Source organism: Mastigoproctus giganteus, chromosome 10 (genome assembly GCF_048544385.1).
Source record: "Mastigoproctus giganteus isolate SK-2022 chromosome 10, ASM4854438v1, whole genome shotgun sequence".
In the NCBI taxonomy this organism is placed as follows: Eukaryota; Metazoa; Arthropoda; class Arachnida; order Uropygi; family Thelyphonidae; genus Mastigoproctus; species Mastigoproctus giganteus.
In genome coordinates this window covers 114,786,745-114,813,806 of record NC_143584.1, presented here as the reverse complement: position 1 = coordinate 114,813,806, position 27,062 = coordinate 114,786,745, and the positions used below count along the sequence as shown (strand labels likewise).

The following is a 27,062-nucleotide window of genomic DNA, read 5'->3' as shown; positions in this document are numbered from 1 at the left end:
GGCTTATAGACACCCACATCTTGGATCATCACGAACATCCTCGACTTTAAAGATGAACATTCATCTTTAAACCACTTATACCATTAAAACATAATGGTATGACTTTACTTTTTTTTCGCCATAAACAGTTTTCAACATTTCATACGTTTCTATCACAAATTTTCCCAGTTTAAAGCAAATCTGACATTCATTCATCACAAAATTGTGACAGAGAAGATTGGTTGTTACTTGCAACCTATTGGATAATCACTGTACCACAACCTGGTGGAGGAAGTGAACTACATCATACCACTTCCGTTTATTTTCAAACTTATCAAATATGACTGCAACAGCACCAACCAGGAACTTTACTGCCACAACTCGTACTTGAAAATAGCTCTTAATGAGGACTGAAACATTATCAAATGTTGTGCCATATTGAGTTAGGTATCAATAAACTGATAATTTTGCTGAATACTTTAAGCAAAATGGCATTCTTAAATCTTTAATTCCCATATATGCCTTTCATCCATACAACTGAAGATACAGAATACCACTCTTTAAAATACTTACCAAGAACAATTCCAACAAGTGTAACAGTTAAGGCAGTGAAGCCAAGGCTAGTTCCCTGTTTCATCTCTGTAAAGGCATTTAATGGCACAATTAACAGCAGAGCTATCCTCGCAAGATAAGGGACTTCTATAAAAGCAGCAATAATGGCAGCAATTAAGAGGTATACACCATGAAGAACCCAAATGCAAATTATACTCAATTGATCACCTATGGGAAGAAAAAATAATAATAATAAATAAAAAAAATAATTACAAAAAAAAAAAAAAAAAAAAAACAACTCTTCCCTCTGTTCTCACAAAACTTGGAAAGAAAATAAATATATGTACGTACACTGAGTGAACAAAAATCATGGGATACCTACCTAGGGCTCGCCTTTCACCTGGATAAGGGCAGTCACACAGCAAGGCATTCAAGTCCACTAGCTCATGAAAGTGTTCCATAGGTATTTGTCCATAATTCCATAACATTCCTGGGTGGAGGATCCAAAGCTCGAACACACCTTACCCCACAGCATCCCAAAGATGCTCCACAGGGTTTGTGTCTGGGGGACGAGGAAGCCATCCCATGGTGGTAAAATCTGCAGAATGCTCTTCAAACCATGTTCTGGTTACCACAGCTCTGTGGGGAGACGCATTTTCCTGGGGATACATGATAACCATAAAGGGATGCAGATGGTCTATAAGGATGGACACGTAACCTGTACCACGCAAAAATGCATCTAGACGTACCAGAGGTCCCAACGTGTGTCAGTTGAACAGGCCCCAGACCATTACCGACCGTTCAACTGCCTGAACAGTTCCTTGTTGACATGACAGATACATAGCTTTGTGCGGTTTCTGCCAGATACACGCCCTCCCATCGGCTCAAAATAACTGGAAATGGGACTCATCGGGCCAAGAGACCCATTTCCAATCACCCACAAGGTCCAGTGCCACTATTCTTTCACACAGTTGAGGCATAGAGACTTGTGCCGTGATGTTAGCAATGGGACTCTGGTGGATCGGTGACTCCCATAACTTATTGCAGCTAATGATTGCCTGGTGGTCTTGGTGGAGACATTTCTGATACCTCCCTCGTTGGAGTTGGTGGTGATTTGTGCCACTGTCACTCTCCAGTTGGCTGAAACAATGCGAGACAAACGTCGACGGCCGCATTCATACACCACGTTTCTCTGCCTACAGTGCTGTCCACGATGAGATATTATTCTGGAAATGGCGTATTCATAATACACTCTTGACACTGTCGAACAAGGATAGTGCAATTCCTGTACTACCTCCGCGACAGAGTAGCCCATGCTTCGGATACCCACTATCATCATCCCTCTTTTAAAGTCAGTTAACTCACTATGTTTATCTATACTGATATCGAATTACCGTCTCTATCACTGGTTCCCAAACTACCAAGATCTACGGACCCTTTCAAAAAAAACAAACTTTTCTCAGCGTTTCCCAAACTGGGGCCTGCGGACCCCAGTTTGGGAAACGCTGATCTACGTGAATGCAGTGTACCTATATATCTGCCAAGCAGCGGGTTCATCCGCTAGCAAGAGGGGTGATAGCATCGTGTTGCCCAGGAACCAGGTATCCCATGAATTCTGTCCTTTCAGTGTATAAAAAATAATTTCAGACTGCATCTAAAAGAGAAGTCAAGCTTTAACAATCACATAGCACCTACTAAGTAAATTTACCCTAACCACCACCAATTCTAAGGCATCTAATTTATATCTTGTAAGAAAAACTATTACAAACCTGGAATCAAAATCTATATAAAGTGACTAACTGATCATCAATATAATTTTTTTTAAAAGTAGAAGCAGATTTTTACCAATGGTTTTTTTTTTTTTTAAATATATATCAGAAACCTACAAATTTTTTCCTCCACTTAATAAAATTTTTCAATTATTACAAAGACAACTATAATGATTTCCATATGTAACATATTTGTATATATAACATCCAGCTGAAGAAGGGTCACATTGCCCCAAAAGCTCCTGTCGGTTTATATTATTTATATTTTTGTATCTTATAATAAATGTATTAGTTTCAGTATTTCGGTTGGAGCAATATAATTTATGATGTCATGGAACCCGAAACTAAAGGCCTTTTCGCAAGTGCAATGATTTTGGTATTTTGTGAAAATCTGCTATTTCTACATGTTAATAATTACTTTGATAAAAACTTTGGCCAATCTTTCAAAAAAATGAACAGGAGAAAGATTGTTAACATTCTTCAATATAATCTCCTCCTGCAATCACACACACTTGTTATATAGTATAGAGACTAGAAGACCTGCAGGCAGAGGTGAAAGTGATTCTTGTACTGTCTCTATTGGACATACAGCAGCCTGGAAAGCAAGGCATGGAGGATTGCTTTCAGGCACTGCTGTGAGTCATTATGGAACAAATAAATACATGGGCTGTGTTAGAGTAATTAAAACTAAAAGTAAGGACAGGTGCATATATACTTGCATGTATGCCAATGCTAGGAGCATTGTAAATAAATTTGATGAATTTGAAATACTGATTAAGTCATGAAATGCTGACATTATAGGGATATCGGAGACATGGTTTCACTCAGACATAAGGGATGCAGAGTTTGAACATAAAGTGCAATGTGTACAGAAAGAACGTGATTATTGTCAAGCAGCACCAGGGGCCTACCCTAAAACCATGTAGTACACTCTAGTACAAACAAACTGTAAACATCAGAGATACTGTAAGTTTTGGTGTTGGTTTGCATAGTGTAGTGTAGTGTTGGGTTATGTTGGTCTGTTGTTCCTCTGGCATTTAGCTGCGGGGTCCTAATATGACTCCACATTACCCGTCCACTGTCCCAAGGAGGCAGCGAGGTATAGTAGGAGACAGACAGTCTCTGGTGGGGGTGAACCCTAGTCTGCACCTGAGATTGCCAGAGAGGACCCCAGAATGAAAGGAAGGAATAGATGAAGATAAAGGAGGTGGATGATGGCAAGACTGTATGGCTGGAAACAGGAAGTTAGAGGGGGGATAGAGGGGTACCCCTGTCGGAGGAGCATCCTCCATGCAAGGGGGAGCTGCCAAAAATAGTAAAAGTTTTGTGGTGGTAGAGTCCACCAAGTGAAACTTTTCAGTGAGAAAAGGTGTATAGGATGGAAAAGTCATAGGGCCAGGACAACCTATGTGAGGGGCGGGGAGATCACACTGTAGATGCACAGTGGCTCTCTGTATGAGATCTCACACTGGCCAGACCAGCTAGAGCCAATCAGCAGTTACCACACCATGCCTCAAGGAGCATAGGTTGCTCCCACTGCAGTCTGATTTCAGAGGGTGTCAGAACACACAAACACATACTGCACATATATATTCGGCCCATCTATACACTTGTCACACATACATAAGTACACACTTTTTATATTATTATTAGCTTATTTAGTAAAGCATGACAATACACTCACACACATTTGCCATCTTGCAATCATCATCATTCAGTAGACAGGACAGATGCCATCTAAACATGGCAACTGTCTGACAATTTTTTTTATACTATTCACAAACATTCACTCAGTCACTGCATAGTTTAAACAGGTGACCTGGCATTCACCCACATATATGCAACTTACCCTGCAACTTTTTTTAGGTACATATTCATGATACAAAATCTATATATATTGGACATTCACATTCAGCCACCCTTTTCACACACTTATCTCACTCATTACAGTACCCTGAATAGGACTACAAACACACTTTTAAAGCAGACATTTCTCACCCAGCACTTGAATAGAGATATAAATATGACATAATAATAACAGTACAGCCACTCTCTGACTAATGTAAGGGTTGCGTCCCGCGGAACTCTAGGTAAGTCGAATCTTATGTGTGGGAATTTCCCTAAATGCTTATGCAGCACTCTTAACTATGCGTGCTGAATTTGATTGAAGCAAAAAAAGTGTTCGGCAAACGTATAAATAGAATTATTTATTCAATTTTTTTATCTCATGTGCAGGAAAAATTACAAAACTGTACAAAATTGCAAAAATTTTAAAATTACAAAAAGAAAGAGGAGACAGGCATAACATCAGCAAGTTTTACCTTTCAAGCATCGTTGCAAGAATTAACTCTCCAGCTGATAAGTACGCTGCTGCAGAGGTTGAGGGCTGTGAGATTTAGAAGGAACACATCGTGAAATTTATATGCAGCTGCAGAATCGGCACTGGCAACTTCACCGTATACTTTAATGTTTTGGAAACCAGGGCAATGCTTGAATCTATTACAGGCAGTTCCTGCTTTATGAGTTCCGGTTTTTTTTTTTTTTTTTCCAAGTATCAACAAAAGCGAAAATATGAACGTTAATTGCAAAAAATGAATGTTAAACATTCATAAATACCGCATTTCAAACCAAGCAAGTAGCTATATAATACAGTGTTCCCTGCTTTAAGATATTAATCGATTCCAGAGACACCAACATATCGTGAAGATATCATAATGTGAATCTAATAACACATTGTTTTTTTTTTTTTTTTTTTTGGTAATTCATTCCACGACCTCAGAAGTTGAAATTTTCACTATATAACTCTCTAAATGGTTGTTTTTATAGTGCAAATTTTATTAGTTAACAATTCAATTCAATAAAATGCACTACACTTTCATTGTTATCAAATGTTCTGCTATAAGAACCAATTTTGAACAGCTTTGTGATATTTTCCTAAAGCACATTTCTGTAGGTCCCTACCAGAAAATAATAAAAACAATTTGCACTTTCCGGTTTATTGGGCTTTTCTGTTACTGCAAGCAATTATAAACTGGTAGTAAACTTTATCTTATTGCATTTTTGAAAATACCGATAGCTGGAATTGTGTGGTTTTTACATTATTATGGTGAAATGTTTTCCTCTTACTGAAACCTTCAATTTTATAAAAAACATAAATAAATTATTTTCAGAATCTTCCCTTCATTCTTTTTTTTTTTAAAGCTTTGTAAACTCCGTCCAAATCATATTAGTTGTAATTTGTGTGTTCCGTTAAAAAATGCTTATGCATGCTATTGAAATTTATAAAGAAAAGAGAAGATTATCTTGGAAACAAACACCTCGAAGCATTTCTGAAGAAGACTACTCCTTGTGCAACAAACCAACAAGTGCCGAGCCAATAATGAGTGATCAATGAGTGTGCATTTAGTCGATGATGATAATGAAGAATAAACATTCTTTAACATTTGTAGGTCATAATTTCTTTATTATTATAATTTGCTTGATATTACAGGCTGCGTTTTCATTTCTTTGGATAAATCAATCATTGTTTAAAATAAACTAATTAGCTAACTAATTTCATTGTTGAGAATGTAACTCCTATTTTAATATTATGTCTATGGGAAATAAATTGCATCTTTACAAGCATTGTTGTTGTTGTTGTTATTATTTGGTTTTTAGGAGCATTAGCAACTAAGGCCATATTGCTCCGGGGATATGCTGTGGTCATTCCCTGACCTTTCCGCATCCTCCGTATTTGGTAGTCACGGGCTCGAACCCTGGTCTAATCAAAAAGCGTGTGCTACGCACTGCTGCTCCTGCCCACCTGGCTACGGAGGCGCCTCTTTAAGAGTGTGCGATAGGAACTAATTAACTCATAAAGGCGGGAACTACCTGTAAATCACCCACTGCTTTCCACGAACTTGGCTTGCGGATTGCCATGCTTATCCTTAATATCTTCATAAATACTACTTGCTTTTGCTTGAATGACCATTAGACTCAGGGGCACTCACTTCTGAATGTGATTTTCCATCCTTATTATTAATAGCTTTTCGATCTCTGATATAGCACCCGAACACTGTTTTGTGATCACTGTTGATCTTAAATGCGTTGATTGTTTAATATATTCTTTTATAAGCGCACTGTCCTTTAAAATAGTATTCTCTGTTGAAGCAGCTAGACCTAATTCCCGTGGATAGAGGACAAACTTTGTCCTGCTTCGTATTTCTTAATCATATTCATTTCTAAATTAATTTTGTTTCATTTCCTAGCCCTGCCACCACTTACACTTTCTGTAGGTCGCTTTCCCTTCACCATTGTAATAAGTAAATAGGAATGAAGAGAAGATTCTGAAAATTTGTTTTTTATATGATTGAAGATTTCAGTGAAGGGGAAACACATTTCACCATAATAATATAAAAATCCACACAATTCCAGTTACCGATATTATTGCAAATACAATAAGATCGAGTTTACTACTTGTTATTTGGTTTTTAGGAGCATCAGCAACTAAGGCCATATTGCTCCGGGGATATGCGGTGATCGTTCCCTAACCTTTCCACATCAACCGTATTTGGTGGTCACAAGCTCGAGCCCCGGTCTAATCAAGAAGCGTGTGCTACGCACTGCTGCTCCTGCCTACCTGGACACGGAAGTGGCCTTTACTACCTGTTTATAATAGATTGCACTAACAGAAAAGCCCAATAAACCAGAAAGTGCAAATTGTTTTTATTGTTTTATGGTCATGACCTCCACAAATATATTTTAGAAAAATATCACAAAAGTGTTCAAAATTGATTCTTATAACGGAACAAATGATAATGATGAAAGTGCAGTGCAATTTCCATTATAAAAATGACCTTTTTGAGAGATAAAAGGCTTAGTTAGTTTTATAGCGAAAATTTCAACTTCCGAGGTCTTAAACGAATTACCAAAAAAAACCAATGTGTTATTGGTTTCACATTACGATATTTTCTTGATACCTCCATTTATTCCTACGGTATGCAAAATATGTTTCCACAATTTTTTTAAGTTTTCACCGGCTGGCAAAAACTTCCAGTAAGTCTAAATTTCCGTAAGTCGAGTATTACGTAAGCCGGCAAGTGCCTGTATTTATAATTACTTACACACACACACACACACACACACACACATTGTCTCCCAAACTTTCGAGAACGAACATGCGCACACATTTTTTTTTATTATGAAAACCCCAAACACAAGAGGTATTAGAACCTATCGTACTTTGTACCATGCTTGGGTTGGAGGTTGAGAAGATGAGAGAAAATATTTCTTCACATTAGTCTTGAACTTCTGTAGACTGTAATTTTCAGGAAATACATATGAAGGAAGTTTGTTCCAGTTGAATGAATAAACAAGGAAGATGAAAAGGTTCTGTGAGTTTGAAGTAAATGGATGTTGGTTGGTGGCGGTACGTGTTTGGACTGTTTTGAAAGAGAGAGCAGGAATTATAGAAGCCAATTCAGAAGAACAGTGCCCATGGAAGTATCTGTAGAAAAGGCACACAGCAGAAACAGTACATCTATGAGACAGCAAGTGGAGAGACTCTGTTAAAGATGAGTCAGTAATTAACCTAACTGCCCTCTTCTGATGGAATCTACAAGCCTGAGAAAGGTATTGGGGGCACCACCCCAGATGTGGGAACAATGTTCCATGGTAGGGCAGATTTGCGATTTGTACAGAGTGAACAGCTGTTTGGAAGAAAATTAATGCCGAGAGCAAAAGAGAAAACCAAGTTTTTTAGATACAGAGGAAGCAATATTTGTAAATGTGCGTGTGCCAAGAGAGTTTAGAAGTCAGGGTAATCCCCAAAAGAGATATATCAACTTGTCTAGAAATCGGAGTGTCATCAAAAATAAGCATAGGAGCAGAAGAATCCTTTTTGCGAGATATAAGACAAGATTGAGTTTTAGAAGGATTGAACTCAACTAAGTTGTCTTTGCCCCACTGGAGAATTACCTGGAGATCAGCATTTAAGGAATTGGTAGCAGATATTTGAAAAGTTGAAGCTGATTGAGCAGTGCAAGGTTTTTCAAAATGGAAAGTGGAATGCAATGTGCTATCATCGGCAAAACTATGGATGGGATTTCCAGTCAATGGAAGAAGGTCATTAATACACAAGAGGAAAAGAGTGGTAGAAAGAACTGAACCTTGGGGGACAACGGCATTAGTGGAAAAGTTAGAAGTTAGAGAGCCATCTACCATGACCCACAGTGAGCGATCAGAAAGAAAACTGGATAACCAATTACAAAAAACAGTTGGCAAACCATAAAATGGAAGCTTTTTTAGAAGACCTTTAGGCCAAACACAATCGTAAGCCTTTGAGATGTCAAAAACTGTTTGTGTTTCACCGAACTTTTCCATTGAATTAGTCAATAAATGGGTAACATAAGCCAGAATATCACCAGTGGAACGACACTGACGGAATCCATACTGGCGAGCGTTGATCAGATGGAAGGTTTCTAGGTAGTTTAAGAGTTGGTGGTTAATTGATTTCTCCATTACTTTAGAAAGAGTAGAAGTAATTGCAATGGGACGATAATTGGATGGGAGGGATTTGTCACCCTTTTTAGGAACTGGCTGGATATGAGCAAATTTCCAAGCAGAAGGAAAAACACCTTTGGAATAAGAAAGTGAAAAAAGGTGGCAAAGAACAGGAGTAAGTTCAGGAGCACAGGTTTTGAGAACAAGTGGAAAAATAACATCAGGACCTGAAGTTTTCTTAGCATCAAGATTCATCAAAATTCTTCTGACATCTTTTTGATGGAAGACCACAGGGGGCATTGAATGGGGCATGTTGGGAATGGTGGGAGGTGTTTTACCAAGTTCATCAATACACGAGTTTAAATGAAAAATGGGATGCTAGCAGGTCAGCTTTATCCTTGGCTGAAGTGACAATAGAACCATCTGGTTTTGACAGAGGTGGGAGGCAGAGATGGGCAGAAGTTGAGTCCAATAGCTTTGGCAAGAGACCAGACTCGGCTACCATTAGGGCAAGAAGCAAGTTTTTTACTCTTAGCCTGTTCAAAATCTAGTTGGGACTGATTAATAACTGCTTTACAATTGTTGCGAGCTTTGGTGTAGGCAGAAAATGAAACATGCCAATCACGATATGCAACATTCTTCTCTTGAACAGCCTTAGCACAGTTATTGGAAAACTAAGGTTTAGATAAAGGATAAGAATTTAAAGTGGAATGTGGGATAAAGGATTCCATTCCTGCATGAATAATTTCACTGACACGATCTGAGAAAACATTGACACCAGAAGTTTTGAAACAGTAATCTGACCAAGGAAAAGAAGAAAAGAAATCTCGCAGGTCATCCCATTTTGCATTCTTGTAATGCCAAACAACACGAGGTTGGGAATATCCACGAGATAAAGGCTCCATTGGAGAACAGACAATCACCAAGTTGTGATCTGAGGTGCCTAAAGGACCATTCACTTCGACCGTGTACTTAGAAGAGTTGTTTGTGAGAAAAAGATCAAGCGTGTTGGCTGTATGGTTAGGATTGTCCGGTATTCTCGTAGGCAATGCTTTTTTTGGGATGGTACGCAATGGTACGGCATACTGGCACCTTCAATAACAGTGGCTTGTGACATTTGCATGCAGTACACTTCGAAACTTGTAATATTCCACAAATCTTTTCGCATGTTTACCTACTAATTTTACAACCTGAAAGGATCAGTGCTTAAGATGAATATAAGGTGAATATTAAAGTGAATAAATAAAAATAATGATACACCTGAAATTGAAAATATTTGAAAATTTTATTAAGTACAATACACGATTACGTTTACTAAACAAAACATTTAATGAGAACTTTTTTTCGATAATTAGGAATATTTAAAATGCTGTTTTAATTCACTTTGTGCACGGCTGCAGGTTGGACACCACTGTGAATCAACTATAAGCGTCCCCTCCGAGAATTAGGGGAGAGTGATTTTCTTTTACCCCGACAAATAATCATCTGTTGTTTAGCAGAAGTGCGTTATCAACATTTTACTGTAAATTTTCCCTTTCTCTGTTTACATGGTCACAGTAGCTGAATATCCGAATGACAACGACATTTTGGACAATTAAAAAAAAAAAAAAAAAAGAAAGAAAAAAGAAAAAAATTCAAATTTAAGAACTAGTGACAATACCGATGACGAGAGAAGGTTGTTGTTATTTGGTTTTTAGGAGCATTAGCAACTAAGGCCATATTGCTCTGGGATATGCGGTGGTCATTCCCTGACCTTTCCGCATCCTACGTATTTGGTGGTGACGGGCTCGAACCCCTGTCTAATCAAGAAGCGTGTGCTACGCACTGCTGCTCCTTCCCACCTGGCTACGGAGGCACCCACGACGAGAGAAGGAAAACGAGGACAATGAAGGTATTAAGCCTTCTAAACATGAATTGTTGGCATTTGGTAAAAATGAAGTTAGAAAATTGTCAATGAGGTTACAGTTAAATGAAAGAAATACAATTCGTGGATTTCGGGAATATCTAATTGGAAAGATGGTTTCGAAAGAATTGCAGCATTTGACGGACGCTCTGAGTACAATACCAATTTCATCGAGTGAATGTGAAAGAGGATTTTCACAAATGATTCTGATTGCCATCCCAACCAGAGCTTCGTTGATGACACAAACAGTTTCTTCACTACTGTTTTTTTAAAATTGTAGGCCCACTGCCGACATACTTCGATGCATCAAAATATGTCGATTCATGGTTGCTTCAGAAATGTCATTCAGCAACAGACACAAACAAGAAAAGAAGTCAGCATGGTGTGGTGGATGACAACTCAATAAAAATTTGGAATAATCTATAAAAACTTTATTATGAAAATTTTTTTACTAATTTTTGCTTATTATTTTTTAATCTTTATATATATTAAAATAATTTCCCTCCTAGTGATATTTATTCAGCCAATGGGAAAAGAGAGATGCGGGTTACACGCAATACGCAACAAATACTAAAATACGTAACAATCTTGTTTTACTGTGGTAAAACAAGCTTCTGCTTAAGCATGCACATGCTAGAAAAACCTCGTGCACCTGCTTTGTTTATCCAACATGACCACGCGGTACCAGTCTTGATTCCCATATGTAACTTATTTATGTATTCATAGCTAAGGAAGAGACACACATTGTGTCGAAAGCTTCTGTTAAGTATTTTATTTTATTTTATCAAAAGAAACGAGCACCAGGAGCAAAGGGTGAAGCCCCCTAGTATATGTACTTGAATAATAAATTTATGCTTAATAAACTGTGTTAATATACAGGCTGGCCTCGATTAACGCAATTAATTCGTCCCGCGAGCGCATCGTGTAAAACAGAAACACGTTAATCGAATATAATAATCAATAGGAAAAAATAATTGGTCCTTGACCTGGAATGTCTATAAAGAATTTTAAAAATACCTTTTAAATAACTTTTTAACTGTATACAATGTAAAATATAATGAAACTAATTATGGAATTAAATGTATATTGCATAAAATAGCGGTTCTCAAACTACACCACGGTATATTTTAAATTTTCGAGGGAAACAGCGATACTCGGCAGCTGTCGAACACCGCACGAACTATTAGCTCGAGGTAGTTCACAGTTTCACATTTCTTATTAAGTTGTTTGGACCTAAACGGAACTGTTAGGTATTTCTTTTGGTCTGGGTGTGCCGTGAAAATATTACTGACACTAAGAGTGCCGTGAACCGAGAAAGTTTGGGAACCTCTGACATAAAATACGCAAAAGAAATGACTGTTGCAGAAATATTTGAACAGTGCTGACTTTCTCTTTTCATCAATCAATTTCCGACAGCTGACAACAATCTTCTCTGGACACTGGCAAAATAAATATCGCAGAGAACCTCAAACCTTTTGTTTGAGGTTCTCTGCGATACGAAAGATTTCATCTAGTTCTTTTACTGCTTCGCGGTAACATTTTCATCTGGCTCATTTAAAAATTTTAATTTTTAAATCAAGTGTGCATTGACTTTATTAGCGGGAGAAAAACAAGTAACACGTCTACTTCCGATGGTTGATGGAACACGCCAAGGCGGGCAAGCAGGCAAACGTTTGTTTATTGCCGTCCGATGCGCGGTAAGCTTAACGAGCAATTCAAATCTTTTTCAACTACCACATAAAATAAAAAAGATCACGTTAACTGGAAATTTGCATTGTGTAAAGTGAAAAGTGGTATAATTTTTTCAAATAGTGGTAACTGAAACACGCGTTATGTTAGGCCTGGCTGTACTTAATTTGTTGTTCTTATTCCAAAAACATTACTTCTTAAGTAACGATATTAGGAAATTATTTTTCAGAGTACTGTACTTTTCATGTCCTTTTAATTTTAAATTTTTACTGATAGCAAAGAATGAATACTGGCACCTATTCTTTTACAAAAAAAAAGCACTGCTCATATCACTGTATGGATAAGGATGATAACTGCAGAAATGCAAAAGCATCCCCTTATTGGTGGGTTTTCTATTAGTTTTTGGTCTAATCTGTGTATAGTAAAATTAAGGAAATTTATGGAATGGGTTTCTGTTTCAATTTCTAATTCAAATTTTAATCTCTGATGGATGTTATTAAAAACCTGTAGAATATTGTTTATGGTCAAATGATCTGTGATAATTAGGATGTCATCCAGATATCTTCCATACTATGTGATCTGTGATAAAAATGGATCAAGATGGATCTCCACTCCATAAATTTCCTTAATTTTACCATACACAGTTTAGACCAAAAACTAAGTTTTAATATACAGTCGATTCCGGTTATTTGGGACACATCGGGACTAGTGCATTTAGGCCCGATTAAGCGGCTGCCCCAATTATCCGAAGTTTCACGTAAATAGTTAAAAATACAATGTACCCCCCCCCCTTTTTTTACAACTGGTTCACTGTACAATCAAATCACATTACAACGAACTCAACATAGTAAAGTACCGTTCACTATACGATGTGCAGTAAGTGCCGGTCATTGTGATCATGTTTGTGAATTGAATTTTAATTCTATTAAACAGCGATTCTAATTAGAGAAAATAGGAGGAATATTATCCACAGGCTATAAAAGTAAAGATATATTAAGCACAAATTTACCCTTTATTATCTTACCAATTAAAAAATTAAATTATACGTGAAAATCTGAATAATTAATACGTACTGTAATATGTACATACGAACTAGTTGACATTTCTGTTCACTGACATTTGTGGGTGGGGGTTAAAATTTAAAACAGTAAAAAGATAAGCAATCAATAACAAAGAACACAGCACATACAAATTGCAAGTAACACGATACGCACAAGTGAGAACGGAGTAACAAGTTACAAAGCTTTAAAAATAGGAATGAAGAGAAGATCTGAAAATTAATTTTTTTATATGATTGAAGATTTCATGGAAGTGTAAACACATTTCACCATAATAACCCACAGAATTCCAGTTGTCGGTATTATCGCAAATTCAGTAAGATCGAGTTTACTGTCTGTTTATGATAGATTTCACTAACAGAAAAGCCCAATAAACTGGTGACTGCTAATTGTTTTTATTGTTTTATGGTTGTGACCTCTAGAATTTCGACCGAACCACGTGGTACCGTCAGAGACAATCGTAGGGTAATCTCCAGTGCTGCTTGTTGTTTGTTTGTTTGTTTGGATTTTTTGGCGCATTAGCTACTAAGGCTATAATGCGCCAAGACAAATCCAGTGCTGCGGTCTTCTGCCCCGATTAAATGGCATCCTGTCCCAATTAAGCGAAGTAAACCCTGGCTATTTTCTCGATTGGTTTCTGTTTTTTTAAGATTTGCCCCAAATAAACGGCTGCCCCGATTAACCGGTGGCCCAAATAACCGGAATTCACTGTATATAGAAAACCCACAAATAAAGGGATGCTTTTGCATTTCCACAGTTATCATCCTTATCCATACAAAAAAAATCGGTCATGCTGAATCAATTTCTTAATGTCTTTAAATATTCTTCAAATCAGATTTCCCTAATGACAGAAATAAATGAATTAACTAGAAGATTCACAAATAGGGGTTACCCAGCCTATATAAATAAAGTTAAAGCATTAGCACATGAAAAAATAAATAACAACAACCTCACAACAAACATTGCACAAAAATTTGACACGGCCAAAATACATTTGGCCGAAATACATTGCACAAAAATCTGACAAGGCCAAAATACCATTCCATATGTCGCATATTGGTACAATAAACTTAACCAAATATGCAGAGGCACTGACATGAAAATTATAGCAAAACCCATGAATAAATTACACACATTCTTTAGAAATTGACCTTCAAACACTACATTCCAATCACAACGTGACCTCATATACAGCATCGCATGTAAAAATTGTGACACCGTTTACGTAGGATCTACCATGTGGTGGCACAGCGGGTTGTTCAAATGCATCGGAACTTTCGTTTGACGCAATAAATTACCAACATTTGTTCGGCTTTAATGAAACAAAAATAATAAATATTCAACATAACTACCACAAATTACTTATTGCGGAAACCCTAGAGATGAAGCCATGTGAAAATTCAATCAATATCCGTAGACCATTCTTATTATCCGACGATTGGTCACTTATACGCATGTGTAAAGACATGGTAAGAATATACCCAGATCCTTGACATAAAGTGGCTTCGACAATGCCCCCGCATACACGCTACTCGGACTCCCTCCAGTCACTATCTGGCACAGTAGAGGTAGCAAGATTATACATTAGCTGATTTGGAAGCCTCCTAAAGAGTTACCAACAGCAAAGAGTTATGCTAGTTAGTACACCGGACTTCAGTCCGGTGTACTAACTAGCAGCTGGCCTGTGAACACCGTTTTAGAGCTATACCCTTGAAATGTAAGGAAGAATGGATCTCACCATGTTGTCCATTATAACCTCAAAAGTCATCAATCATACTGCATGATGGAAGAGATGGGGAAGGGTTGACTGGAACATAGCTCTGGAGACTAAACATGGGTTCAACCACTTCAAGCCTCCAATAAGCAAAGTTATTGGAGTTATTGATGAGAGTCATCTACCACCTAGTATTGCCTGGTAACACAGAGGGGTGGCATTCCTGCATGTGGTGTGGGTGCCACACCTCAACCCCTGCTTACTTTGGTTCATACCTGGGTGGTCACCCACAGTGTGCTTGTGCATGGGCATTATACCCAGGTATCATATCATTTGGTAGTTGTTGGCGCATCGGCTTCTGTGGCCATATTGCACCTCCCAAGGTTTTTGCAGTACTTTGATCCAAGCCCGAGGCGGGAATCGAACCCGCGACCTTTGGGTTGCCGGGCAGGTACTTTACCCACTCGGCTAGCCCGGTCGGCCATTATACCCAGGATTACTAACAGTACCACCATCGTGAAGGTGCAAGCAGAGGATTTGGCTGTCACAGACCATCTGGACTTCGCCGAAATTGGGCCCACTCGACTTGAGTGTCATCCGAATCTCAATTCCATCAGCGTTTTAGACTCACAGATAGCAAGTACAGCTTTTCTGGCATATCTGAGAGAATGTCTGTGACATATATAATCACAGACAATTAATCACCCATGCATACAATAGATGTATACTTTAGATTATTGCACATATGACTTTTTTTTAAACAGTTCATTTGTACATTTAATCCAAAATATTCACTTTTAATTAAAACATGCATTTGTTTTTACACATTGGGGAGAAGGATACACATTTTGTAAAGTCCATATCAAAGCAAGCTCTCAATGAAGTGCAGCAATGTGGGTGCAATTGAGAGCTGCAAGCAAGCCCACATTGCCATACACATTTTCATTTACTACTCATACATATTCCAGATACAAGAATAAATGAAAGGGGGGGATTCATAACTGGCAGAATAAGAGCCAATTTCCATGCAGAAAAAAAAAATTACCAGTGGAATAGGAGTATAAAAAGGCAACACAAAACAGGAGTTAACGCTGGTGCATAAGTTTTATGAACAAGTGGAGAAAATCCAACACAACCTAGAAACTTCTATCACCCAGAATATTACACAATTCTAATCTCCTTGCTGGAAAAACTATAGGCACGAGTGGGATATATGTGGTACGAGATTTAACAAAATCATCAACGAATTAAGAGAAAACTAAGACATTACCTTTAAATAAAAATGAAACAGGACCATAAAATAACAGAGTGGAACCATGGATGGGAAGTTATAGCTAACGGCTTTGCATGAAACCAGAAGGCTTACCTGACACTTATGAGGAGGTATCAAAAAGTGTTTTACCCCCACCATGCTCTACATGTCCCAGAAGGTTGAAATTAGGAACATGTATTACTCCTTCCCTATGTATTTGCCACCCAAAGTGACATTTCTCCCATCTTTTGTGGCACTTCCTTATGCCATTTTTGCACAAAGTATCACTTTGCTCTTGAAAAAGCATGCTTCTTGAAGAAATTACTTCTGCATTGCTAAAAAGAAAAAAAAAAGCTTTCCATGCAAAAATGATTTCCGCTGTGGAAAGAGGAAGAGGTCAGAAGGTGCTAAGTCAGGGGAATAAGATGGGTTGGGCAAAACAAAGTCCTAACTTCTGGATAGTTTCAGCATTTGTAAGAGTAGTGTGGGCTGGTACATTGTTGTGAAGCAACAGCATGCTTAATTGCCACATGTAATTGATTCAGCAAGTTGCTGTAGTAATATGCATTAATGGTGGCACCCTTCTCCTGGTAATTTGTGAGAATAATGCCCATCTCATCCCAAGAAACTAACAGCAATACCTCCACTGCAGTTGGTTGCACTCTGGACTTTTTAGGAATTAGTGAAGGTGGATATTTCCACTGTTTTGAAACCTGTTTTGTTTCTCGTTCAAAGTGGTGTAGCCATGATTCATCTAGTCACCAATTGTTGGGGAAAAAAAAAAAAGTCAAAATCATTGTCTATATGGCAATCAATTCAGCAGAGCAAGTCTGTTTTTTTTCTGAAGACAAGTGAACAAGCGAGAAATCCATTGTGCTGAGACCTAATTCATATTCAAATCATTGTGAATTATAATCTCCATTAGCTTATCCCAGCCTCAGCAACTATCTGTTTAATGGCTATCTGGTGATCATTAAGGATCACCTGCTCAATTTTCTCCATGAACTCAGCAGTGTGAATTCGTGGTGACTTCCATGATGAGAAAATTTCCACCTTGAAACATGTCAGTGATACAGTGCACCAATGTATTATTTCACACAAAGAACAGATATCCCCATACAGCACAGACATCTCTTCATAAATAGCTGTTGGCTGTTTGCCTTGCAAAAACAGGAATTTGATAATGGATTGATATTCAGCTTTATCCAAGATGATACTCTGTCACACATTCAGCTCTGTAACAGATGACACTGTCACACATTCAGCTCTGTAACAAAAGAAACATAAGAGTTAAAGCAATGAAACTTCTGGCATATGTTACTAGATAAACAAGTAATACAGTCAATAAAACATAACATTCACAGAATACACAGAAGGTCAGGGGAAAAGTTGTTTGATACACTTCATAGAGAAGTGGCAAATTTTCTAATTAAATTTGAATTTTCTACACTCATCTTCACACGGAGTGCAAATAATTAACATAAACAAGCAAAAGAAACTACTTCTATTTGATTATGTAAACATCCCAGAATAAGGAGAAAGTTATATGGAATATAACTTTCTCCTTGTTCTGGGATATGGAATATGGAATAAAAAAAAGTTATATGGAATAAATAAAATGTATTTTTCTATTTAAAAAAAAAAAAAAAAAAAAAAACCCCACTTATAGCAGGAGTGGCCAACTTTATTTGTGATGCTATCTACTTTTTTCCTTCAAAATGTGCCGCGATGTGCCATCTCAAAAATTTCATTGCACAAATCGAGGGATGACTGTATACAGTAATACCCCGACTTACGCTACCCCGACTTACGCGAACTCGGAATTACGCGGTTCCTGATTTTTTCGTTTGGCAACGCTGCCGCCCACTATCTTCAAGGTCGTTTTTCATATGTTATCGATATACGGTGCGACGGTGGAGAATGAGAGCGAAAGATGAACAAAATTCAACTTTGCTGCTTTTATGTTTTTTATATCAGTGAAGGGGAAACACACTTTCACCATAATAACGTAAAAACCAACACAATTCCAGCTATTGGTATAATCGCAAATGCAATTAGATCGAGTTTACTACCAGTTTATAACAGATTCCACTAGCAGAAACGCAACTGGATTTTTATTGTTTTATGGTAGTAACCCCTAGAAATGTGAGGTGTTAATAGTGTATCTCTGCCTTTATGGTGTTGTTTATTCAGTTGCTACATGCGCGCAGCTTTGTTTATGCGTATCAAGCGTGCCTCCTCGTTTTGTAATTGTGCTTTATTCCCTAAAAATAAAAAGGAAGCGTCCTGGTGAAGACACTGCAGATTCAGAGAGAAAAAGAAAAGCAATTATCGATAAACAGAGGCGGACTGGGTCAAAAATTCTTACCCGGGAAAATTTATAGTGGCCTCATACTATGGTTTATGGCCAAAATCACACTGGCCCACCGGGGTTTCCCCGGTAAGGCTTATTGCCAGTCCGCCTCTGTCGATAGAGAAAAAAATATGAAATTGTGAAACGCTTTGAGCGAAATGAAAGACCATGTGATATTGCACGTACTACAGGCCTAAATGAAGCAACGGCGAAAAGCACATGACAATTGCAAACTTGACAGGTTGAAAATTGAAAAGGGCTCAATTGTAAAGGGCTTAAAAATTTTAGAAAACATAGACTCCAACGAAGAACGCGTTATAGCTACAAAGCAAGGAATAAAAAAATTATTAGCTTGCTACGAAGAAATTCTGCGTGAAAAAAAGAACGCGCTGTGTCGTCAGACGAATTTGTTAGATTTTATGAAGCCATCGACATCGAAATAACTTTTTAACGTAAGTCATTTGTTTTTTTAATACATATTTTGTATTAATATGTATAAAGAACTGCAATTTTATTAATATTTTTCTTCTAAACTAGTGTTTTTGTTAGTCCTTGGTCCCAATTAAGCAAGATTTATATGTATTTATATGCAAAGTTGTACCCCGACTTACGCGAATTCGACTTACGCGATTTTCGTCGGACCCACCTATCGCGTAACTTCGGGGTATTACTGTATTTAAAATTCGTTCTGATCGACCGAAATTAAATCTGCGATCGACTGGTAGATCGCGATTGACTTGTTGGCCACCACTGACTTTAGTTATTACCAAGGAATTTTATATCTGTATTACTACCACAGTATGCCAGATCTATTTTTGGAAAAAATGATTAAAAAATGTATTAAAAAAATTATTACAGTTGCGAATATGAACACATCCACAAAGCCCATAATACTGTTAATCAATAAAAATAGTATACATATATAAAAAAAAAATAAAAACAATGATTTTAAAAAAATAATGATTGCAAAAATTTGAGTAGGAAATACAACACACATACAAAAAGTTAATAATTCGCCACCAGGTTTCATTAACAAGTTTCCAGTTTTTTTTTAAGTTATTAGAAGAGGATATACATGTAATATTACTTCAATTCTCTTAACCCAGCAGTGGTTGTGGAGGCCCTGTCAAGTATCACACAAAAAATTTTTTTGTACATTTAATGACTGAAACTTCCTCCACCTGGTTTTACTGCAGTTGTTTTAAAAGGTGATATTTTACAGTTTTCACAAGTAATTATTCAAACATACAAGCTACAAAGTTTTTTGAGGGATCACATGCCTAGTGACTAGTTTTATTTTAAAAAAAAATTGAAAAACAAAAATACTTATGATTTATCCACTTCACAAACCTCTACACAAAAATTATTACATAAAAGGTTGCAGAGAACAATCCTTTTGAGAATTCTTGTGTTTTCCAATTTAACACTGCAGGCACATGTAACCTCACAGGTCCTATTCCAATATTGTGATTGCGTGTCAAACAACTACTATTCTTGTTCAAAGTGACCCACTGCTATGCTCACTAATTCTAAATATTGCGTTGTTTCAACTTTTAGAGGAGCAATTTAGGGCTTTCACTAAGTAGTAGTAGCAGCATGTGATGCAAGAAAGCAAGTATATGAGCTTATGCAGCATCAGCAAAAAAAAAAAAAAAAAACACACACCATTCCCTCCAAATGCCTGTCCAGTTCCTCCTTAAATTTATTTAACCTATCAACTTCCACGACAGATGGAAGTTTGTTCCAGCAATTAACCACCCGCTGGCTAAAGGCATATTTCCGCACATCTATTCTACATCTATCTTTTCTTAATTTGAATTTATGCCTCCTCAGGTTCGTAATCTGAACAAGTGGAAGGATCCCATCAGAATTCAGCGTGCTCAACCCATTCAAGGCCTTATACACCACAATCAGATCACCGTGCAGGTGCCTAGTCTCCAGCCACTGCAATTTGCAGAACTTAAGCCTCTCTTGGTAAAAGGATCCCTTCATTCCCCTCCTCTATACACGCTCAAGCAAATCTACATCCTTCCTAAAATGAGGCCTACAGGCCTGTACGCAGTACTCAAGGCGTGGCCTGACCATTGCCTTATACAGAGGGACAATCACCTCCTTTTCCCTGCTAGCAAAATTCCTATATATCATTGACAAAACACCATGACCTGCCCTGGCAGCCTGTCTGCATTGCTCAGAAAACTTCATATCTGACTGCACAATTACTCCCAGGTCTTTTTCATTTTCTACCACCTTAAGTGTAGTACCACACAGTTGGTACTTTTCTCTGGGGTTACTTCTACCCATATGCAGTACTTTGCATTTGTCAAGGTTAAACTTCAGTTGCCACTTCTTAGCCCATCTGCCCAAATTTTCTAGATCCTGTTGCAGTAGCACACTGCCATTACTGTCATTAACAACCCTGCCAACCCTTGTATCATCTGCAAACTTCGACACTAAGCCTGTTATACCTTCATCAATATCATTGATAAATATACAAAACAGTGGACCCAACACTGAACCCTGTGGGACTCCACTAATAACATTAGTCCATGTAGAGAAGCACTCATTGATTACCACCCTCTGTCTTCTCCTACTCAACCATCCTTTTATCCATTGTAGCAACTTACCCTTAATGCCATTCTGCTCCAATTTGTACAATAGTCATCCATGCGCAACAGTGTCGAAAGCTTTCCTGAAATCCAAATATATGATATCAAAATTATTTTTTGCATCCAGTTCCTTTGTAACCACATCATAATATCCTATCAAATTTGTCAGACAAGACTTTCCCTTAACAAACCCATGCTGTGTCTGAAGTAAGTTGAAAAAACATAATTGGAAAACATATGAAAACTCTTCAAAGAGTAGTTCTCTGAACCTTTCTTGTAATAATTGTTGTGTAGAACTTTGTGAAGTGAATGAATAATAAATACACTAGTTTTTCCAGGGTTTTTTTTTTTTTTAAAACAAAACTGCTCAACCTTTTGACTTAAGAAATCCTACTGCTGAATGCATATCAGAGCCCATAGACCAAACAAAATTGTAAATGCACATGTGCAATTTTGGAATTTCGCACTCAGTCATTTTCCAATGTAAAATAGAAGTGATTATTATGATTGTGTTTATATTTTATGATTTGTAATCTCCCCTCCCATTTTTGTGGAATTAAGTTTCTACAAATTTCTGCTTATGTATATAAGCAGAAACTATAAGCAGGGCTGTACTTATGAACAGGCACATGAGGCACTAGCCTCAGGCCTCACCATACGGAGGGGCCTCACATGGCCTCTCTAATCTCAAATTTTTAAAGCAATCTCTTTTTTTTTTAATGCCGTGATCTAAACTAGGGCCCACTTGTACCTACCATGTAAACAGAGACAGATGAAATTTACTGAAAGTGCGGATGACTCATTTCTGCAAAAGAACAGATTAATTTCCAGAATAAAGGAAAATCACTCTCTCCTAATTCTCAAATAAGGTGCTTACAGTAGAACACAGGCTGCCCATGGCGTATTATCCATGTTGGGAATATGCTATAATCTTTTCCACTGACTCTGAACCCAAGAAAGCAGTTGACCAGCACGACTTCTCGGTACAGTATGTGGGAGTCGGTTGTAAATGTGTTACGGACACCACTAAATATTGTGGAATGTCCCTTTAGTTCTTAATTCGTGCATTGTACAGCAGCAGCTTTATTGCCTAAGGCCAGAGGTGCAAACAATGCGTACGCAGGTCTCTTGAAATACGTTCATTATACGGAAATTTTATTTGTTCAATGGAAACTATTTTAATTGGACCACCCATAGATTTCAAAATCTATATAAGCTGAGATCTAAAAACTGTGAAATTTAGTTTAATTTAGCAGTTAATAATGCAGCAAAAATATGAATCTGGAGCATGTAAGCAAAAGAGGTAATGAGAAAAATAAGATCAAATTCAAAACAAAACAGATCGGTAAAAATAATTGTTTTTTTTTTTTTTTTGTTTTTTTTTTTTGTGACAGGTATCTTTAAAGGGGGCTCTGCAAGAGCTTGGTGCCTCAGGCCCTGAGAAGAGTGAGTACAGTCCTGTATGTAAGCAGAAATTATATGCTCATGCACAATTTTAAATTTCATGGACTTAATGGCTTTCTGTACTGAAAAATGGAAGTGAAAGTAACTATTAAAAATTGTTTGCATTTTTTTTTCCATTTTTATCAGAACTAAAAGTTTTTGCATATTTCTTGCTTACATATGTATTATATAAACAGAAATACTAGACACGTATAATTTTAAAATTTTGTATTCTTTAACAGTTACTGTTTTTTCCTTTGTTTCTGTTTATTTAACAAAGAAAATTAGTCTTCTGTTTATTTTATTTTATGGCTGTGATGTCTTTTTTTTCTCTCAGCAGAATTTTTTTTTAAGTAATGAGTGAAGAACACAGCATATTTTATATATTTAATTTTTTAATTAAAAATTAAAGTTACATGCTTTTTACATCCAATAATTACTGCAACCTATTAAGAAAATACATATACTGGTATACTGCAAGCAGATTAAAAGAAAAAAAAAAAAAAAAACCTTTTTCCATAAATAAAAAAGTCAGCCACTAGGTTCTGTGTGATTCCCTTAATAACAAACTAGGACATGACAACTGCCAGGTTAAAGTGAATTATTTTCCTTTTAAGATGTAATGTAAAGTAAAATTATCAGTAAAGTAACAAAATCTCACCTGCTCCACCCATAAGGGTAGTCAGCCAACCAAGTTTCTCATCTACCTCTTTCCTCATTTCGTTTAACAATGAAGATAAATAACTAATTGTAGCATTGATACGCTGTAAATTGTCTAATGTCTCAATATACTGAGCAATTGTATTATTGTGCTGTTCAAGGATCCTTTTTGTACTGCTATCTGCCAACAAAGAACAAGTAATATTTAAAAAAATATTTTCAATCAAATCTGCTAAAGCTAGATATTTTAATTAATCATTAACAGAAATATATGTAGGTTAGTGCAAATGCATCACTTTATTATTATTAACTGAAATTAAAATTTACTGGAAAAAAATTAATAAGTTAAAAAGAGTTACAAATAAAACTAAAGAACGATTTTATATGTATTTCAAGCATTACACATCTTGTCAAAATAAAATGAGCCGTGTGTAAAGCTATAAAATGGTGATCCATAGTAATAAATACTCCCCCCCACTCTCTCTGTCTCTCATGCTTACAATGGCATCTAAAACTGGTGGATTACATCAACAAGATTTCTGCAAATGAGTTCTTGGCCTGTCGAATGGGCCAAGAACTCATTTGCTCATCATTGTTATTATTCCATTCTGTCCTTTATGTTCAACAAAGAACAAAGCAAAATAATGTTCACCTAATATCACAACACTTGGAAAATCTGGCTAACACTGCCTTACTAAAATTTTGGAACTAAGCACAAGTCTATAAATTAAAAATCTCACTAAATAAAACCAAAATCACCCTACTAAAAGGTACCCTTAGAAGAGCACCACTTATAAAACTTAATGAAACTTCTATCAGAATGGTGCAAGAGCTAAAATATCTTGGTATCATTTTCAATAACAATTTATCATTTGCCCTCAAATTGAACATATAGCTAAAAAAGTTTGAAACTATGCTGGCTCCAGGATAAGCCGTGCTGACTGGGATTTTAATAAGGAAACATTAAGCTTATTATATAAAAGCGGTCTTCGTTCCTGTCATTTCCTATGGAGCTGGTATCTGGTTCCATAGAACATCAACAAGGGACAAGGTATTCTTGTATTGATTGCGGCCTCCAGGGTTACCCCTATATACCGCTGTAGCATCTGTAGATTATTTATAGCCGGCAAGTGTGTGTAAGTAAGTATATATGTGTGTTGTGATGGTTGTTGTTTGCCGGCCCTGGAGTCTTCGCAGCCGGGAAGCAGAGAGCAAGCTACCTGCGTCCCGACTCCCGTCCCTAGCCAAGTGGAGGCGCTCCAGGAACTATCTAAATTACACTAAGTGGGATTCCAACAAGTGGAATCCCGGTTATAATAAATAAGGAATAGGGAGGAGAAAGTATCAGAAAAGAAAGTAGAAGAAGAAAAGAGAGCAAAACACTCTCAGGAAAAAGAAGAAATAGGAAAGAGGAAAACACTAGTTGGAAAATCTAACAAGCGAGAGAGCTTGAAGAGGTAAAATTTTTAAGCCCGAAGGCTTGTAATTTTGAAAGAAAGATTCTCCTAGCCGGGAAGGAAGCCCAACCTGCACCGACAAGGGGAGAAAGAAAAGTCTCAAGGAAAGAACATAGGTAATGTACAAGTAGCTATTAGATAGCCACTTAAAAGAATAAATTAAGATAAATAATAAATACTTATGTCACCGATATGAAACATAGCAGTAAACATATTAACAAATTACACTGCATAAGCAGAGAGTAAAATATACAATATTTACAAAATAAGTAATTAAAATCTTAGCTGAAAAACCAGTCAACCAAGAAATTAACAGAAATAGTCAACCAGAAGAAATGCAGAAACATATATGCAAAACACAGAGACAAACAGAACTCACCCAAGGCAAAGATATGCCAAAGGCAAAACCAGTAAATTCTGTACAAATAAATTAGTTAACCAAATCAAAAGCAATTCTAAATTTAAATCTAAGTATAACAAATCAAAATAATAAGTTAAATATTAAACAATAATTAATGAATATGCAGAGAAAATGTCTCTGCACAAGTAATCTAATCTATATACATAACCAGCAAGTGCAAAGCTGCTACCACAAGCTGCGAAAAACAAAACTTGTTTCAAATATCAAGACACGTAGTAGTATTAACAATAATGCATAGGTAAGCATTAAAAAAAAAAAAAAAAAAACTTCAACCTGCAGGGCTGAACAAAAGCTAAAACTATACATTTCCACTGCAACTGGCAGTAGAAAAGAAAATAATAGCAAGACTGGAGGAGGAGAACAACGCCTCCAACTAGTCAGCCAACAAAGCAATTGGATCTGAGAGGGTGGGGAGAGGTCCATCCCACCCCTCAGAACCAAAACCCATTTACAACTAAAAATGCTAGACCAAGAACTATATGGTACTAGCAAAAACCCAACTGATTGCAGCTGCAATCAGGCAGGAAAGAAAAATACAACAAATAATCAGCCCCGCAGGAAAACAAAATTAAATCAAAACACAAGCAGCAAGAGAAGCAGCCAGCAGTAAAACAGTATAGAGAGGAAAATGATCTCACTCAACCAGAACAGCCAACTGAAGGTTGGATCTGAGGGAGCAGGGAGAGGTCCATCCCACTCCTCAGAGCCAAATAGACAACGCAAGAAGAGAAAAACTCTTCAACATAATAATGAGCTAACTACACAAGTAATGTACAATATAAACATTTAAGATTAACAACTGCTGATTCAAAAACACAATAAAATCAGTTACTCTCAATTCTGAGAGCAAACAGCAAATCAAACAAAAGCACCATGATATTAACAAGATAATTACAGTATTTACAAAATACATACAATTCACAGAAAATCATTTCAGGCAGGCCCAACAGAGTTTGAAGTGGGAGAGGGAGGTCCATCTCTCCCACTCGGCCAGGCGAAACCTGAAACAAGTCTCCAGGAAAAGACGCAAAAACTCTGCGTCCAAAACACAAGGCAATTTAGGCAAAAAAGAAACTCCTCTCAAAAAAAAAAAAAAAAAATGAATACAGTAATACATATAAATATTAAGAACAAATAACGAAATCAAGGGTTATTCCTTGATAAAGCCGCTCTTCTCCAGAAGACACTATTAGCAAAAGAAGAGAAGGCAGAAAGAGAGTCTGCCGACCCAACCAGGTGCCAAAAATCATCTAAATTATATACATTTGTACAGATAGACACTTGTTATCTTAAATCCACATATAAATTACAGTGTAGGGTAATATGTTCAACCGTCTCCTCAGAGCCACAAGAGCAGAGAGGACAAATCCAATTCTATACAAACGAGAATTAATTCCATGTCCCGTGATTAAGAAAGTGGGAAATAACCCAAGTTGAAGCCAGTTAAAATTTTTATCTTTAATAAAAACACGAGGAAAGAAAGAGTATGTGACTCTGCCGAGAGAGGAATCATCCCAAGTGTTGCCACTCTTCCAAAGCAAGATTGGAAAGCCTGGCCAGATCAGCATTTGTAGAGTTCTCATAATTATTAGCAAAATCTCCCACCGAGGCAGGAGAGAGAGAGATTTCCTATGGTAAGACAAGAAATGCAATATAATTTCCAGGTAGATAGGGAGACGACCATTAATAACAAGCAGGCATCAGTAGAAACAGTTCTACATGCCCT

General features: G+C 37.0%; 1 protein-coding gene across 1 annotated transcript in view; it reads right to left on the bottom strand.

Annotated features, from left to right (window-relative positions):
* Positions 1 to 27,062, bottom strand: part of LOC150079236 (protein brambleberry-like) — a 190,781-nt gene that overhangs the window by 59,716 nt on the left and 104,003 nt on the right. Inside the window, exons 6-7 of the mRNA XM_090382238.1 lie at positions 23,460 to 23,639; positions 553 to 759 (exon numbers count right to left, since the gene is read on the bottom strand). Of these exons, the coding sequence (XP_090238364.1) occupies positions 553 to 759; positions 23,460 to 23,639 (387 nt within the window). The remainder of the gene's footprint in view (positions 1 to 552; positions 760 to 23,459; positions 23,640 to 27,062) is intronic.